The 13,241-nt window shown below is 43.3% G+C and overlaps 1 protein-coding gene across 3 annotated transcripts; it reads left to right on the top strand.

The window, feature by feature from the left end:
* The first annotated feature begins 1,903 nt into the window (after positions 1 to 1,903).
* Positions 1,904 to 13,237, top strand: HAO2 (hydroxyacid oxidase 2). Of its 3 annotated transcripts, XM_051608445.1 has the most exons (9): positions 1,904 to 2,014; positions 2,767 to 2,825; positions 3,672 to 3,825; positions 4,617 to 4,768; positions 6,058 to 6,341; positions 6,713 to 6,928; positions 9,818 to 9,976; positions 11,620 to 11,689; positions 12,949 to 13,237. In XM_051608445.1, exons 3-9 carry the CDS (start codon positions 3,695 to 3,697, stop codon positions 13,002 to 13,004), a joined length of 1,068 nt encoding a protein of 355 aa, XP_051464405.1. In that variant the 5' UTR covers positions 1,904 to 2,014; positions 2,767 to 2,825; positions 3,672 to 3,694; the 3' UTR covers positions 13,005 to 13,237. The 3 variants fall into 3 exon arrangements, with proteins under 3 accessions (XP_051464405.1, XP_051464403.1, XP_051464406.1); XM_051608443.1 differs by lacking the exon at positions 2,767 to 2,825; XM_051608446.1 differs by lacking the exons at positions 1,904 to 2,014; positions 2,767 to 2,825 and adding an exon at positions 3,505 to 3,583.
* Positions 13,238 to 13,241: the final 4 nt, after the last annotated feature.

Below are 13,241 nucleotides of genomic sequence, written 5' to 3' on the forward strand. Positions count from 1 at the left end.
CTGGCTGTTGACTGCCTGACGCGCTACCTGCAAGGCTGGACCAGATGTGTGAGTATTTCCTTCACTTGTCAAAAGAAGGCAGCAAGATTTCTGGCAAAGTTTTTAGAAAGACTTTTCAAGTCTTTTACAGTGCTTCAATTGAAGAGCTCCAAAACTTTGAAAGTTTTTTTCTTTTTTCAAGTATATAGAAGGGGCAATAATAAAGCCTCTTTATCATATTATATATAAAATAATAAAGGTATTATTTCTGGCAAATTTTGATTTCCTTAGAACTTTAGAGCTTCACAGCTAAATCAGAAGTCTAAATAGTATCAGAGAAAATGCTACTTATGGAACAAGAAGTCATTGCTACTTTGAATTGAGTCCATTGCTGAAGGAAGATAATACATCTAGATGCAAAGTACAGTATCTTAAAAGCCACAGCACAAAAGCAGGGATTTTTCTCCTGTCCTGATCCAAAATACAATAGACACAGACCATTTTTACTTCATGTAGAATTATGATAACCATTAAACCATAAACTTTGTGGTCTGGTAAGTTAGCTGCAATGTGCATCCCTCAAGTAAGGGATCAGCATAATGAGAATTATGACAGAGGACTCTGCAGATACCTCTAAGGCTGAAATGAAGATCAGGCCAGACCAGATGGAGCTACATTTACTGCTATGCTATGCACCAGAAAATGCTAAGAATAAGGCACAGGGAATGATGATTTCCAAACATGTTAGCAGGCACTCTTGTGATGTGATCATATCAGCTTTAAGGCCATCAAGCCTGGCAGGCCATCAAGGACTGATTTTTCCTTTTATTTTTTTTTGGGTAGTTGTTATTACCAACATAAATGAATATATCTGACCCAAAGCTGACATCTAGTGGAGGGAGAACAAGTGCAGGATTTTCATTCCCTTCCCAGGGATGCACACAGCTGTGTGCAGACAGAACTTCTTGGACACCAAGTCCTGAGGTTGTTCGGCTTCCAGCCCTTCCCTGGTCCTTTGGCTCACTTACTGCCCCGGCTGGGCTGCTTGGGCTGGAAGGGCATCAATACTGGTAAAACTTCAGGAATGTTTTCACAAGTTTCTGGCTCATTCACTGTACCTGGCATCATATGTTTATGAGGAAAATCTATGAATTTTTAGTTAGAAAAAAAAATAATCAAAGTTTCAAGCTTTCTTACTCGCATGGAAAAACAGAAAACATGAACCCTACAGGTTTTAAAAAACAAAAGACATATAAAACATATATATATATACACACATATATCCAGTGTTTATTTTTCATATCTCACAAATTTAAGTCAGTATCATAAAACTGCTGACACTTCAGTCTCAGTTTGTAATGCTTAGCAGGGGAGACAGAGGGAAACACAAAGAGAAGGAGAGGATCTATAGTCCTCCTGGTAGATGGCCAGGTGGGGAGCCAAAGGAGGGAATCTGGAAGCCTGTCAGAGAGCAACCATATAATGAGAGCTCTCACAGCCCTTTAAAAATGGCAAAAGACAAAAGGTACTTTATTTGCTCATATATCGTAGGAAGCAAAAAAATAAAACCATCTCCCAGGTACGGTGGTAAAGATCCAAGGCCTGTAGCTGTGGGCTGTAGCAAATCACACTGTCTATGGATCACCATTGTGGTGGGATTTGTAGCACATTCAGCATCAAGTTACCAAGAGCTTAGAGCTTCAGTCAAAACCCCTGAAGTACTGCAGCTTCCCTAGCACAGCCTTCAGCCACTGGCAAGGAGCACAGCTCCAGTGCTGTGTCCCAAGCAATGGCATTGCTGCCGAGGTGATGCTTGCTTTTGGAAGGAACTCTTAATCACCTGATAGAAAGACAAAGCTAGTGTTATACAAACAGTACAAAGTTTACTGCAGGGTTGAGCTTTAATCTCTGGGGGTTGGTTATTGACTGCAGAAAAACCAGAGGCTGCTCAGTGAAAAGACCTCCTCTAGATCCTGTGTGGAGGCAAACTGGAAGGAGAGGATCTCACCTCCTGCAGCTCTCTCAGAAACCCAGAGTAAGTCTGAACTGAGGCCTAAATTGAGAGACAATGAGGACTGGGCCTGGGTTGTTTAAATTCCCATCTATTTTGCCAGAGAGGACTGGCTTTATTTTTTTGTGCTCACTGGCTTTGACCTTTGTAACAGTTGCAAAAGCAGAAGTTGTGATATGTGCTTTATGGTAAATCTCATTCTATGATATTTGAAGATTTGTGCTATCAGTCCTTGATGTCTTGAAGACCAGACTGGGATTTTTACCACCTTTTACCACTTTTACCACCTGTTAACCAATGCCCGTCATAGGACACAAAACTATGCTGAAGAAAACAATCATATATTTTCTTCATCTTCCAATGAGTGCATCACCTTGGGCTCTTTCCTAACAAAAAATTACGAGACCTAATTTTCAAGTGCATACAGAGGCATCTCAGTCAGTGAGAAATACCCATGCCTGCAGCTTGACAGCTTGGATCTGTGTACATAATCTATCTGTGTCAGAAGAGTACAACATCAGGCAGGTGGGACTGGTTTTGGTGAAGCTTGTAACCTCTGTTACTCTGCAGTGGGAGGCTAATCCTGAAAACTAGGATATTTACTTCTTCCTGTACATTTTTAAAGAAAACTAGACATAACTACAGCTGTTTTAAAACTTCTTGTTTTCATATACCTTGCAAAATGCCTATTTTAATCAGAGCCATGGAAGTAATTGCAGCAAACCGTGTAGCAAATTGATTTTGTTTGTGTTTTGTACATGTTCCCTTGCACACAGGCACGGTTTGCTGAAACATCAATTTGCAGAGTTTTTAGTCCTGGCTGGCTGAAAAGCACGTAAGTGTAGGCATTTGCTAGACAGCATTTATGTTGGTTTGATGAGACATCTGGGTTACACAATGTCACTTCTGTTCCCTGAAAGACTGAGGGTAGCTCTTAGAATCATGTTTCATGTTGTGGAATTTGCTTTTTTGCTGAGTGTTTCGTCACTGTTTGTCCAAATCTTGTATGCTCCTTTTTTAGCATGTGTCAGTGCTGCAGCATGTAAAGCAAATGCCCAGAAGATGCTTGTTACAAAAGAGAAATTAAGATCTGTAGAAAATGCTTTATTTTTCCACAGCCCTGGCCTTGACAGGGACTTGCACTCAGAGTCTGGACATAGTTTTACAATGTGTTCATGCTGGAGTAGGTTAGATGTAGATGCTGTTTTTACTTGCTTCCACATTTTATGAGCTTGAATTTATTCACCGTGCTCCATAACTAATTGCTCAGTCAGGGAGCCGTCCTGAGGGGAAATCCAGCAAATTATGTTCTGGGACAACCTTTGAGGAGAATGAGTGGAACAAATAAGCCAGCTAGTTTTAAGATGGAGTTCATGACAGAATTACACAATTGCTGTGTCTTAAAATAGCAGAGGACCTGAAATGTCCTCTTCAGGCTTCTGTTGAAGAATGAAGAGAGACACAGAAGTGCAAGCTTCTTCCTGCACTTATGGCTGCATCTGCAAGTTTTCCTCATACTAGGGGATAGGATAAATGGCAAGGCAGACTGAGACAACCTCTCAGCAACTCTCCTACAAGACAGAGGGGTCCAAGGTTAGCATTAAGTGACATCTGACCCCCCTGGAAGAGAGAATGACAGTTCAGGGATCTAATTTCCATTCTATGTTATTCTTGTCTGCAGGGTTCCCAGAGCCTCTCTCAGCCATGGCTATGGTGTGTCTTTCAGACTTCGAAGCATATGCTAGGAAGTATTTACCCAAGATTGCTTGGGATTTTTTTGCAGCTGGAGCAGATGATTGTAGCACTCGAGATGAAAACATCCTGGCATATAAAAGGTAATATGAAGAGGAAATAAAGAGTGTTGTGCTGGAAGCTTGTAAACTATGATTTTGTGCATGTGTTTGGACTGCACAAGCAAAGATTCCTCACACTTTGCCCTTTCAAGGTGGTCCTCAAGCAAAATCCACTTCACAGAATCACAGAATTGTCACGGTTGGAAAAGCTCACTGAGTCCACCAGGGTGTTCCCCCACCAGGGTGGGGCAACGACACAACTCATCCAAACAAACAACAACAAAAACCTAAACAAAAAGCCCACAACCACACATACCACAAAACCAACAACACCACACAACCCACAAAAAAACCCACCGTGCCCACTAGAGCATGCCCTGAAGTGCCACATGTACATGATTCTTGAATACCTCCAGGGATGGTGACTCCACTATCTCCCTGGGCAGCCAATTCCAGCACCTGACTACTCTTTCAGTAGAGAAATTCTTCCTAATATCCAATCTGAACCTCCCCTGGTGCAGCTTCAGGCCATTTCCTGTGGTCCCATTGTTATTCACTTGGGAGAAGAGGCCAACACCCACCTCACTACAACCTCCTTTCAGGTAGTTGTAGAGGGCAATAAGGTCTCCTTTCGGCCTCCTCTTCTCCAAACAATTCCCTGAATGATATATGCTGTATGCTCTGACTCTAGACTGAATATGACACCGATTCTATGAGGTATAAGGAATGTTGAGAGTACCTATTGCGATAGGTAGATAAAGACCTGGTTTCCATGAAACTTCAGGAAAGCCACCAAACACCTGCCATCCTGAAGGGGTTGTTTTTCCTTACAGAATTCATTTCCAGCCACGTATGCTGCGGGACGTATCCCTGATGGACATTAGGACTAAGCTCCTGGGGACTGAAATCAGCTTTCCTGTAGGAATCGCCCCTACTGGCTTCCACCAGCTAGCATGGCCTGATGGAGAGAAAAGCACAGCCAGAGGTACTCTTCTACTTTGCTTCCATGTAGCAAAAAATGGTTTGTTGTTTTTTTTCTCAAAAAAAAGCCTCAAGAAGCTGTTAGGAGCTCAGTGTGACTGAGCAAAATCTTCAGGCTTGGGGGCCAAAATCCTTTCCCGCTTTCTGACACCTCTTTTTGTGGATGACACATTTGCATCTGGTGACACAGAGTGTGTGGGAAGCCATGGAGAGATTGTTCTGCTTCTCCAGCTACCACTAGTATGAGATCAGCCCTGTGGAGGCTTCTGCAAACTTAAGACAGAGAATGTGGACACATTTCTGAGGTACACCAAGAACTTCAGGCTCTAGATAGAATATAAAAGTGGTGGATGGGACTCAGCCTGTAAATTCCTTGTTACTAGTAAGAATCCTGTCTCCCTTGGAGAAACACATAACCACTCTTTCCAAATCCAGGGTGGGTTTGGAGAGATGACCTCTGGAAATATCTTTGTCCTGCATGCATTTCTGTGTACACTGACTGCATCTGACAATGCATTCCTGTGAGGAGGCAGTCATAAAGTTCCTGCTTTTTAAAAAAAATGCAAAATGAAAAAGCATGACTTGGTAAATTACTTTTCCCTTTCCTGCTTCCTTAACCATGATCCTACAACAGGGTATAGTAAACAAAATTGAGGAGGATGCGGGGAGACCTTATTGCCCTCTACAACTACCTGAAAGGAGGTTGTAGTGAGGTGGGTGTTGGCCTCATCTCCCAAGTGAATAACAATAGGACCACAGGAAATGGCCTGAAGCTGCACCAGGGGAGGTTCAGATTGGATATTAGGAAGAATTTCTCTACTGAAAGAATAGTCAGGTGCTGGAACTGGCTGCCCAGGGAGGTGGTGGAGTCACCATCCATGGTGGTATTCAAGAAACATGTACATGTGGCACTTCAGGGCATGCTCTAGTGGGCACAGTGGGTTTTTTTGTGGGTTGTGTGGTGGTGTTGGTTTTGTGGGGTGTGTGGTTGTGGTTTTGTGTGGTTTGTTTTTTGTTGGTTTTGTTTGGTTTTTTTCCTGGGTGGCTGGTTGGACTCGGTGATCTTAGAGGTCTTTTCCAACCATAACAATTCTGTGATTCTGTGAAATAAGAGACATTTTTAACCCCAGGGGTGTATTTGCCCATTGGTAGAGCCCTGTGCTTGTCAGGATATAAGTAAACCAGGAGTTCAGGTGTTCTCTGCACACTGTATGTGAAAGACCTTTGTACCTGGTGCCTGGCAGAACTGTTCAAATGACCATCCTTCCAACTCTTTTCCAACACCCCCCAAAGCGGCCCGCGCGATGAACACCTGCTACATCGCCAGCACCTACTCCACCTGCACGCTGGAGGAGATCTCGGCAGCCGCTCCCGGCGGCCTCCGCTGGTTCCAGCTCTACATCCACCGCAAGCGGGAGGTTTCTCAGCAGCTGGTCCAACGGGCAGAGGCCTCAGGTTTCCAGGGCCTGGTCCTCACGGCAGATGTGCCCTACACTGGCAAAAGACGAGCTGATCTCCGCAATGGTTTCCTCCTGCCTCCCCACATGAAACCCAAGAACTTGGAAGGAGCCTTTGAGGTCTGTTCTGAGCCAGTCCCTTCGTTCACTGTGCTGGTGTGCACCACATGAGACAAAACCACTGGGTAACTGCTGCTTTGGCAGCTGCTGTACCCAGGGCATATCTTCTCCCCTCCTGGTTCTGCAGCATTCTGGCTTGACCTTCTGCCAGCCTGGGTTCTGGCTTCAAAATCCCAGTCCAGATTTCTTGAAGACACTGATCTCCATGATGCCCATTGTAATTATTCTCTTCTGGAGACACGTGCTTTCTGGAGCTGATATATATGTCTTTTATCAAGTTTAATGAATCCGTTCTAGGGCAGGGAAGGATTTCAAGGGGCCTCTGTATTATGACAGCTCAGATGAGATTTCCTTCTGTCTTATGGATGTAGGGAGATGACCGTTCTGAGTATGGGCTGCCACCCAACAGCCTGGATCCTTCGGTCACCTGGAGCGATATCTACTGGCTGCGGAGCCTGACCCACCTGCCCATCATCGTCAAAGGCATCGTGACAAAAGAAGATGCAGAGCTGGCAGTGAGACATGGAGTTCAGGGGATTATTGTGTCCAATCATGGTGGAAGGCAACTGGACGGAGGACCTGCCACTGTAAGTGAGAAAACAGATGTCCCTGTTTTTATGTCACCAGTGTTTATCGTGTGCGCATTTGCTGTAAACTGGGTATTTCTATGCTCGTCTTTGCACGTGTTCCCCTGGTGGACTCGTGTGGTCGTTGCGTGGCTGTGGATGTGTGCAGAGGTACTTTAGGTTTAAATCCATACCTTGGCATGGGCAACCTCCTGAAGTATTTTCTCAGCTTCTTGGGAGGGCTCTGTAGGCAGCACTTAACCCACATGCCTGCTGACAAACTACTGGCCTAAGTGAGAAGAGGTTTTCTGCCTGTGTCTTCATGAGCTGGTGCAGTGCACGCGTATTCTTTGTGCACTGCAGCAAAAACAAAACAAAACTCTGGAACCAAAAATGTACAAATGAGAGCAGAATGTATTTCCATTGTTCACATCTGCCAAAACATGCACAAACAATGCAACTAGATTTAGTGAGAGGTCTGCTTGTGTACTTACAGGCTAGAGTCTAAATGGAAATTTATTGACTTTCATGAGCCAGAAAAAAAAAAAGAATAACTTATCTGGAGGAAAAATCCCCAGCTTTTTAATCTATACAAAGAAATTATGGGTTGTTTGGACGTGTGTATATTTCACTGGTTTAGTTTTGCTTCTGACAGTTTTTCCAGTTGTTCTTATTTTACAGTTCTGTATTGCATAGTATTGAACAGACTTTCTTTTCTCTGTTTTCCTCTGTAAAATAAAAATAGGTACCAGGGATTTCTGTTCTTTGCCATGTCAAGGCTGACAATAATGAATAATAATTAAAAAAAAAATCAAAATGCTGAGGACATAATTACGGAAATGACATCCACATTAAACTGCTCCTCCACCTTAAAAGTTTCTTTACATACATGCACAAAGCAGTAGATGTCTAGTTCAGCTCTGCTGCTTGTCTGGTTCCAAGCCTGGCAGCAGAAGATATTGTACCTAAACTTGGTGAGGAAATTGCCAGCCTTAAAGTTTTCAGTCTGAAATTCTGAAAAAAAATTATGACCCATTGGAAAAATCTGCTTAGTAATCTTAGTTATAGCTGCTCTACTTAATACAGATGAAAATAAGGCAAAATACTATAAGAAATGGAGAGCTACTTAGGTCTAGTGCAGTGTTCTGCCACTGGCTATATGCTGCCTTTGGGACCAGAGCCAGCATCACTGCCTGGCACTGCCCTGCACTGCCAGCCTGGCACTGCTGTGCTCCACAGAATAGACCTTAGGGAACCAGGAGATTTAGCCTGGAGGAAAGGATACATTGACTGTACTAGATAGCAAATTAAATCTTTCAGAGCTGCTTTAGGGCATATGAGGAGGCTTTTGGCAGGTGGTCACCATGATTAGGTTGAAATGTAAGTTTAGACAATATGGACAGTAGCAGGGAGAAGTTTGACATCAGCCTTTTTACAAACATTTATATCATCCATATAAAATGATGGAATGGTTTTGGTTGGAAGGGACCTTAAAGATCATCTAGATCCAACCCCTCTGCCTGGGCAGGGACACCTCCCACTAGATCAGGTTGCTCAGAGCCCCATCCAATCTGGCCTTGGACACTTCCAGGGAGGCAGAAGCCACAACTTCCTGGGCAGCCTGTGCCAGTGTCTCACCACCCTCACACTGAAGAATTTCCTCCTAATGTCTCATCTAAATCTCCCCTCTTACAGTTTTCATCCATTACCCCTTGTCCTCTCTTTACAAAACCTTGTAAAAAGCCCCTCCCCAGCTTTCCTGTAGCCCCTTCAGGTACTGGAAGGCTGCTATGAAGTCTCCCCAGAGCCTTCTCTTCTCCAGGCTGAACAGCCCCAACTATCTCAGCCTGTCTTCATAGGAGAGGTGCTCCACTGCTCTGGTCATCTTCATGGCCCTCTCCAGGAGCTCCATGTTCTTCTTGTGTTGGGGGCTCCAGAACTGGACACAGTACTGGGATCCACCTGGCTGGAGTGCAAACCTGTGGAAAGGGACCTTCACATGAGTGAAAAGTGTGCTGCAGTGGCAAAGAACGCCAACAGGATGCTGGGCTGCATCAACAAGGGCATCACCAGCAGAGATAAGGAGGTCATCATCCTACTCAGCGCTTGTCAGACCCCACCTGGAGTATTGCATTTAGTTTTGATCTCCACTCTACAAAAAGGATGAGGGTCCAGAGAAGGGCCACAAGGATGATCAGAAGACTGGAGGACCTGCCCTATGAGGAGAGGCTGAGAAAACTGAGTTTGTTCAGCCTTGAGAAGATGAGATTTAGGAGAGACTTGATTACCATGTTCCAGTACTTAAAGGGTGGCTACAAAGGAGTTGGAGATTCCCTGTTTACAAGGAGTCACATGGAAAAGACAAGGGGCAACAGGCACAAGTTGCTCCTGGGGAGATTCCAATTGGACACAAGAGGTAAATTTTTCACCATGAGGACAGTCAAACTTTGGAATAGTCTACAAAGGCAAGTGGTAGAATCCCCCACATTGGACAGACTGAAGTCTCAGCTTGACAGGGCACTGAGCCATCTCATAAACGGTAGTACTACCTAGAGAGGTTGGACCAGACAATCCTTGAGGTCCCTTCCAACCTGGCTTTCTATGATTCTATGAAACTTCAGGTAGGGTCTCACGAGAGCCGAGAGGGATGATCACCTGAAAGTAAGATGGAGCTAATGACAATTGGCTCAATTGAAATTTACTTTTAAAATCTTTAAGAAAGCAAGTGAAAATGTTACTTTTTCACTTATCAGAAGTGCTGGTAAAGAATATATGTAAAGTGCTTCAAAATGGAATGAGCTTTTGAGAAGGTGTGTTACTAAAGTACTGCATGGCTGTCTCTTTGGAGTACCTCCTCTTTCTCTTGGAATGAAATTTGAGCTCAAGGTGACAGAGACTGTTTCTTTGCAGATTGATGCTCTGGTTGAGGTTGTGGAGGCAGTGCAAGGCAGAGTTGAAGTTTATTTAGATGGTGGAATACGAAAAGGAAGTGACATATTGAAAGCACTGGCACTGGGAGCAAAATGTGTCTTTATTGGAAGACCAGCTTTATGGGGTCTGGCTTACAAGGTGAGTAAGGAGCTTGGAGTTTCTATGTGTGCTTCTCATACACTCCCAACACTCTGTTGTTCTTTAAAAGTCAGAGACATTTTGCACCAGTGAAGAATTTTACCCATTTCTTCTTTGTTTTGCTGAATTTTAAGTGGAAGAACACCAAATTGAATCAAAACCAGACCTTTTCTGTGTTTTAAAAACACCACTGAATTTTACTCTTTCAAAAATTATTGTGAAGTTAATAACATTGTTTTGTGGGGCCTGGTTTCTTGTTGTTGCAGTTTGGTGCTAAAGTAGTATAGGAGTCAGGACCATCAGAACCTTTGAAAATTGGAGGCGGGCTTATTTGTCCTAAAGATGAGTCTGACAATTTTATTTACTGTCAGCTTTACTTGGAAACAATACATGGTTTTGATACAGCCTTTTCATAGGCATGTTCTGAATTCTTCAGAAACACAAACAGAACTCTGTGCCACTGATGTCTGAAACATTTTTGACAAGCCTGAGTAGAACCATAACCTGTTGGTGCCTTAGCATGCCACTCCTATCTCATTTTCAGCTTTGCTGCTTCTTGACTGCTAGCATACTTCTATGATCCAAAGTCATGAATTAGGCCCTTGATGCAACAGGTTAACATAACTGAATTTAAATTAAATTTTAGTTATTTAGTTGTTTAGTTTGCTATTTTATTTTTTTTTTACCTTTTAAGCCTCTGGATCGGTGCTTTCAAGCTTTTCAGCTTGAATTTATTTTTATGGTCTAGAAGTATTTTCCTGTCTTTCAAATTAGATTCCTCTCCAGTGGTGTCATTGCTGTGGATTCCAGCAGCTAGGCTTTAAGCAAGAAAGCACCTCAATCTTGTGACAAACCTGGAAGTGTTGGCAGCATTGTTTCTGTTGCCAGAGAAGGGCCTAACATGAAAAGGGTGTTGCTGTGCATTGCCTGCATTTTTTTCCACAATGCAAGCAGAAAGGAGATGGGATTTTTTGGAGTTCAGCTGTGGTATTACATTCCATCCCTAACGATGCATCTCAGGGGTATTGCCCTAGTATACAGAAGGGGAAGGGCGTGAACCAGCACTGACATTGTCTGCACCCAAAGCATTCTTCATTGCAAGAAATAAAAAACCAAACATTAAGAGAAACAAAGAAAAAAATCCTCCAATATTTTACAGTGAGATCCAAATTGTATGTACATGTTATTGGATTTTAAGTTTCAGAGGAAAATACACAGTGTACTATTTTTAAAGACTCGGTCCAGTGTCTGAGTAAAATAAAGTTTTTAAAGCTGTACCATATATAAAACTTGAATTACCTCATAAAATACTGTCAGCTTTGTAAGGCTTGACATTTTAAAACAAGCCCATTGGTGAAGGTTTACTGAAAGCTAAAAAAAAAAATTTTGGCTGGAAAATGTCAGAAGTGAAAAACAGCTTTGTTTTCTTTCCCTGCTCAAATGTATCACAAAAGGAAAAGCATCTAAATTAATCTGCGATGATCTGAGCACATCCATTATATCATTTTAATCATTCATCTGCATGAGAGACTGGAATTGGCACAGACTGAAGGGACTGTCCCAGCTCTCACAGTGCAAGCATCTGGCAGCATTGCTCGGTGCCAGGGCTCCTTTCACCCTGCCTGCTTTCTTTGCTGGAGCAGGGTGAAGAAGGGCTTCAAGACGTCTTGAGGATTTTGCAGGAGGAGTTCCGCTTGTCGATGGCCTTAGCTGGTAAGTGGGGTTCTTTGCAGGTTGTTTCTAAACAGTGATACGGAAGTTTTGCAAGCCATCTAAAACATCTAAAAGCCTGATGGACAGGTCACAGAAAGGCAATCCACATGAGCTGTGCTGGTTCTAGTCACTATGTTTAAGGGGATTCTTTGCTTCCTGTGAAACCACTTGGCTTTTCAGGTGCCATAGCAATGAAGCTTGCAAGGACATTAAAGCAGCTTTCTGACCCAATTAAAGAGATGCAAACCTGCTAAATAGAGCTACACCAAGCTTGGAATTTTTGTTCTTCTGGGAACTGCATATTTTACAGTATTTAATCTCATGATTACCAGGGTAAATGGCAACCAATTTTTTTGCTGTACAAAAAGTTCAGAAAAAATGGGTGCAGAATTTTTCATTGGTGGTGCAGGTTCAAATCTTTGCCTTGCACATGCTTTTAAAGCCTTTATGTTTCATTCAAGCTTTTATTATTGTTCCCTTTTCCCTCACTTCTGCTCCTACCTCTAGTTGCCATGTTTGACTCACTTCACTGAACAGTAAACTTGCACAGCCCAGCACAAACTCCAGTTTCACACATGAACAAGTACAACGTGCTGGTCCGGTGCAAAATATTCAGCCATCAACAAAGGGTCCTATCACACTTCAAATCATGTTTGAAAGATTTTCATGCTCTAGCAGCCATGAACTCAAGTGGATAGCAATGCTGACTGGGAGACTGGAACTGAAACCTGTCGGGTATTTCTCAGTAGCCTGGGTTTTTTTGGGGGTTACTTTTTCAACTAGTAAAGATTCCTACAAGGTTTATTTTTGCAGGAGGCTCTCACACTTCCTTACATGCAAACAGGCACTGAACTCAGCATGAGTAGCAGGTTGGCACTTTTTGGCAGAGCTGTGAAATTCCACCCAGGTTTGACCAAATGAACCAGCAAGTCACCTCTAGTCACTCAACATGAATCAATCCCTGTCAATCCCCAGCAGTTTTCTGTCTGCCTTTGTCTTCTGGCTCCGTCCGAGGGCTCCCTGCTCAACTTGTTATAAGGATCTTTTTTTTTTTTTTACATCTAACTCTTCTTGTGTGGGAAGCCTGGGGCCTAATCTCACTGCTGAAGATGCCATTGATGAGTAGGGCTTCTGTGAGTGACCTGTTGAAGTCCCCACATGGCTCAGACAACACTAGACCGTGACTCAAAGAACCTTCCAAGTTTAACCCACAGACCTTCTTTTCTCACCAACGCATTTCATTTCTCTATTTATTTCAGGCTGTGCCACTGTCTCAGAGATTGGTCCACACCTTGTTCGGTTCTCAAAGCTGTGAACAGCCTCCTGCAATGCCCACCCAAGAAAGGCAGCTCACGCTGCTGAGGTCCCAAACCAGACTGAAGACAGGAAAAGGAAGTGCAAACATTGAATGTGAATAAGTGTCTGTTAAGACCTGTAGGAGACTCCTGAAAACAGGCAAAGGCCATGCTCTGCTTTTGTTGAGACCAATGAGTTCTTTAACACTTTGGGTAACTGTTACTTGCTTAAATACATTTACTTTAGACTGGCTGTC

This window comes from Apus apus, chromosome 1 (genome assembly GCF_020740795.1).
Source record: "Apus apus isolate bApuApu2 chromosome 1, bApuApu2.pri.cur, whole genome shotgun sequence".
Taxonomy (NCBI): Eukaryota; Metazoa; Chordata; class Aves; order Apodiformes; family Apodidae; genus Apus; species Apus apus.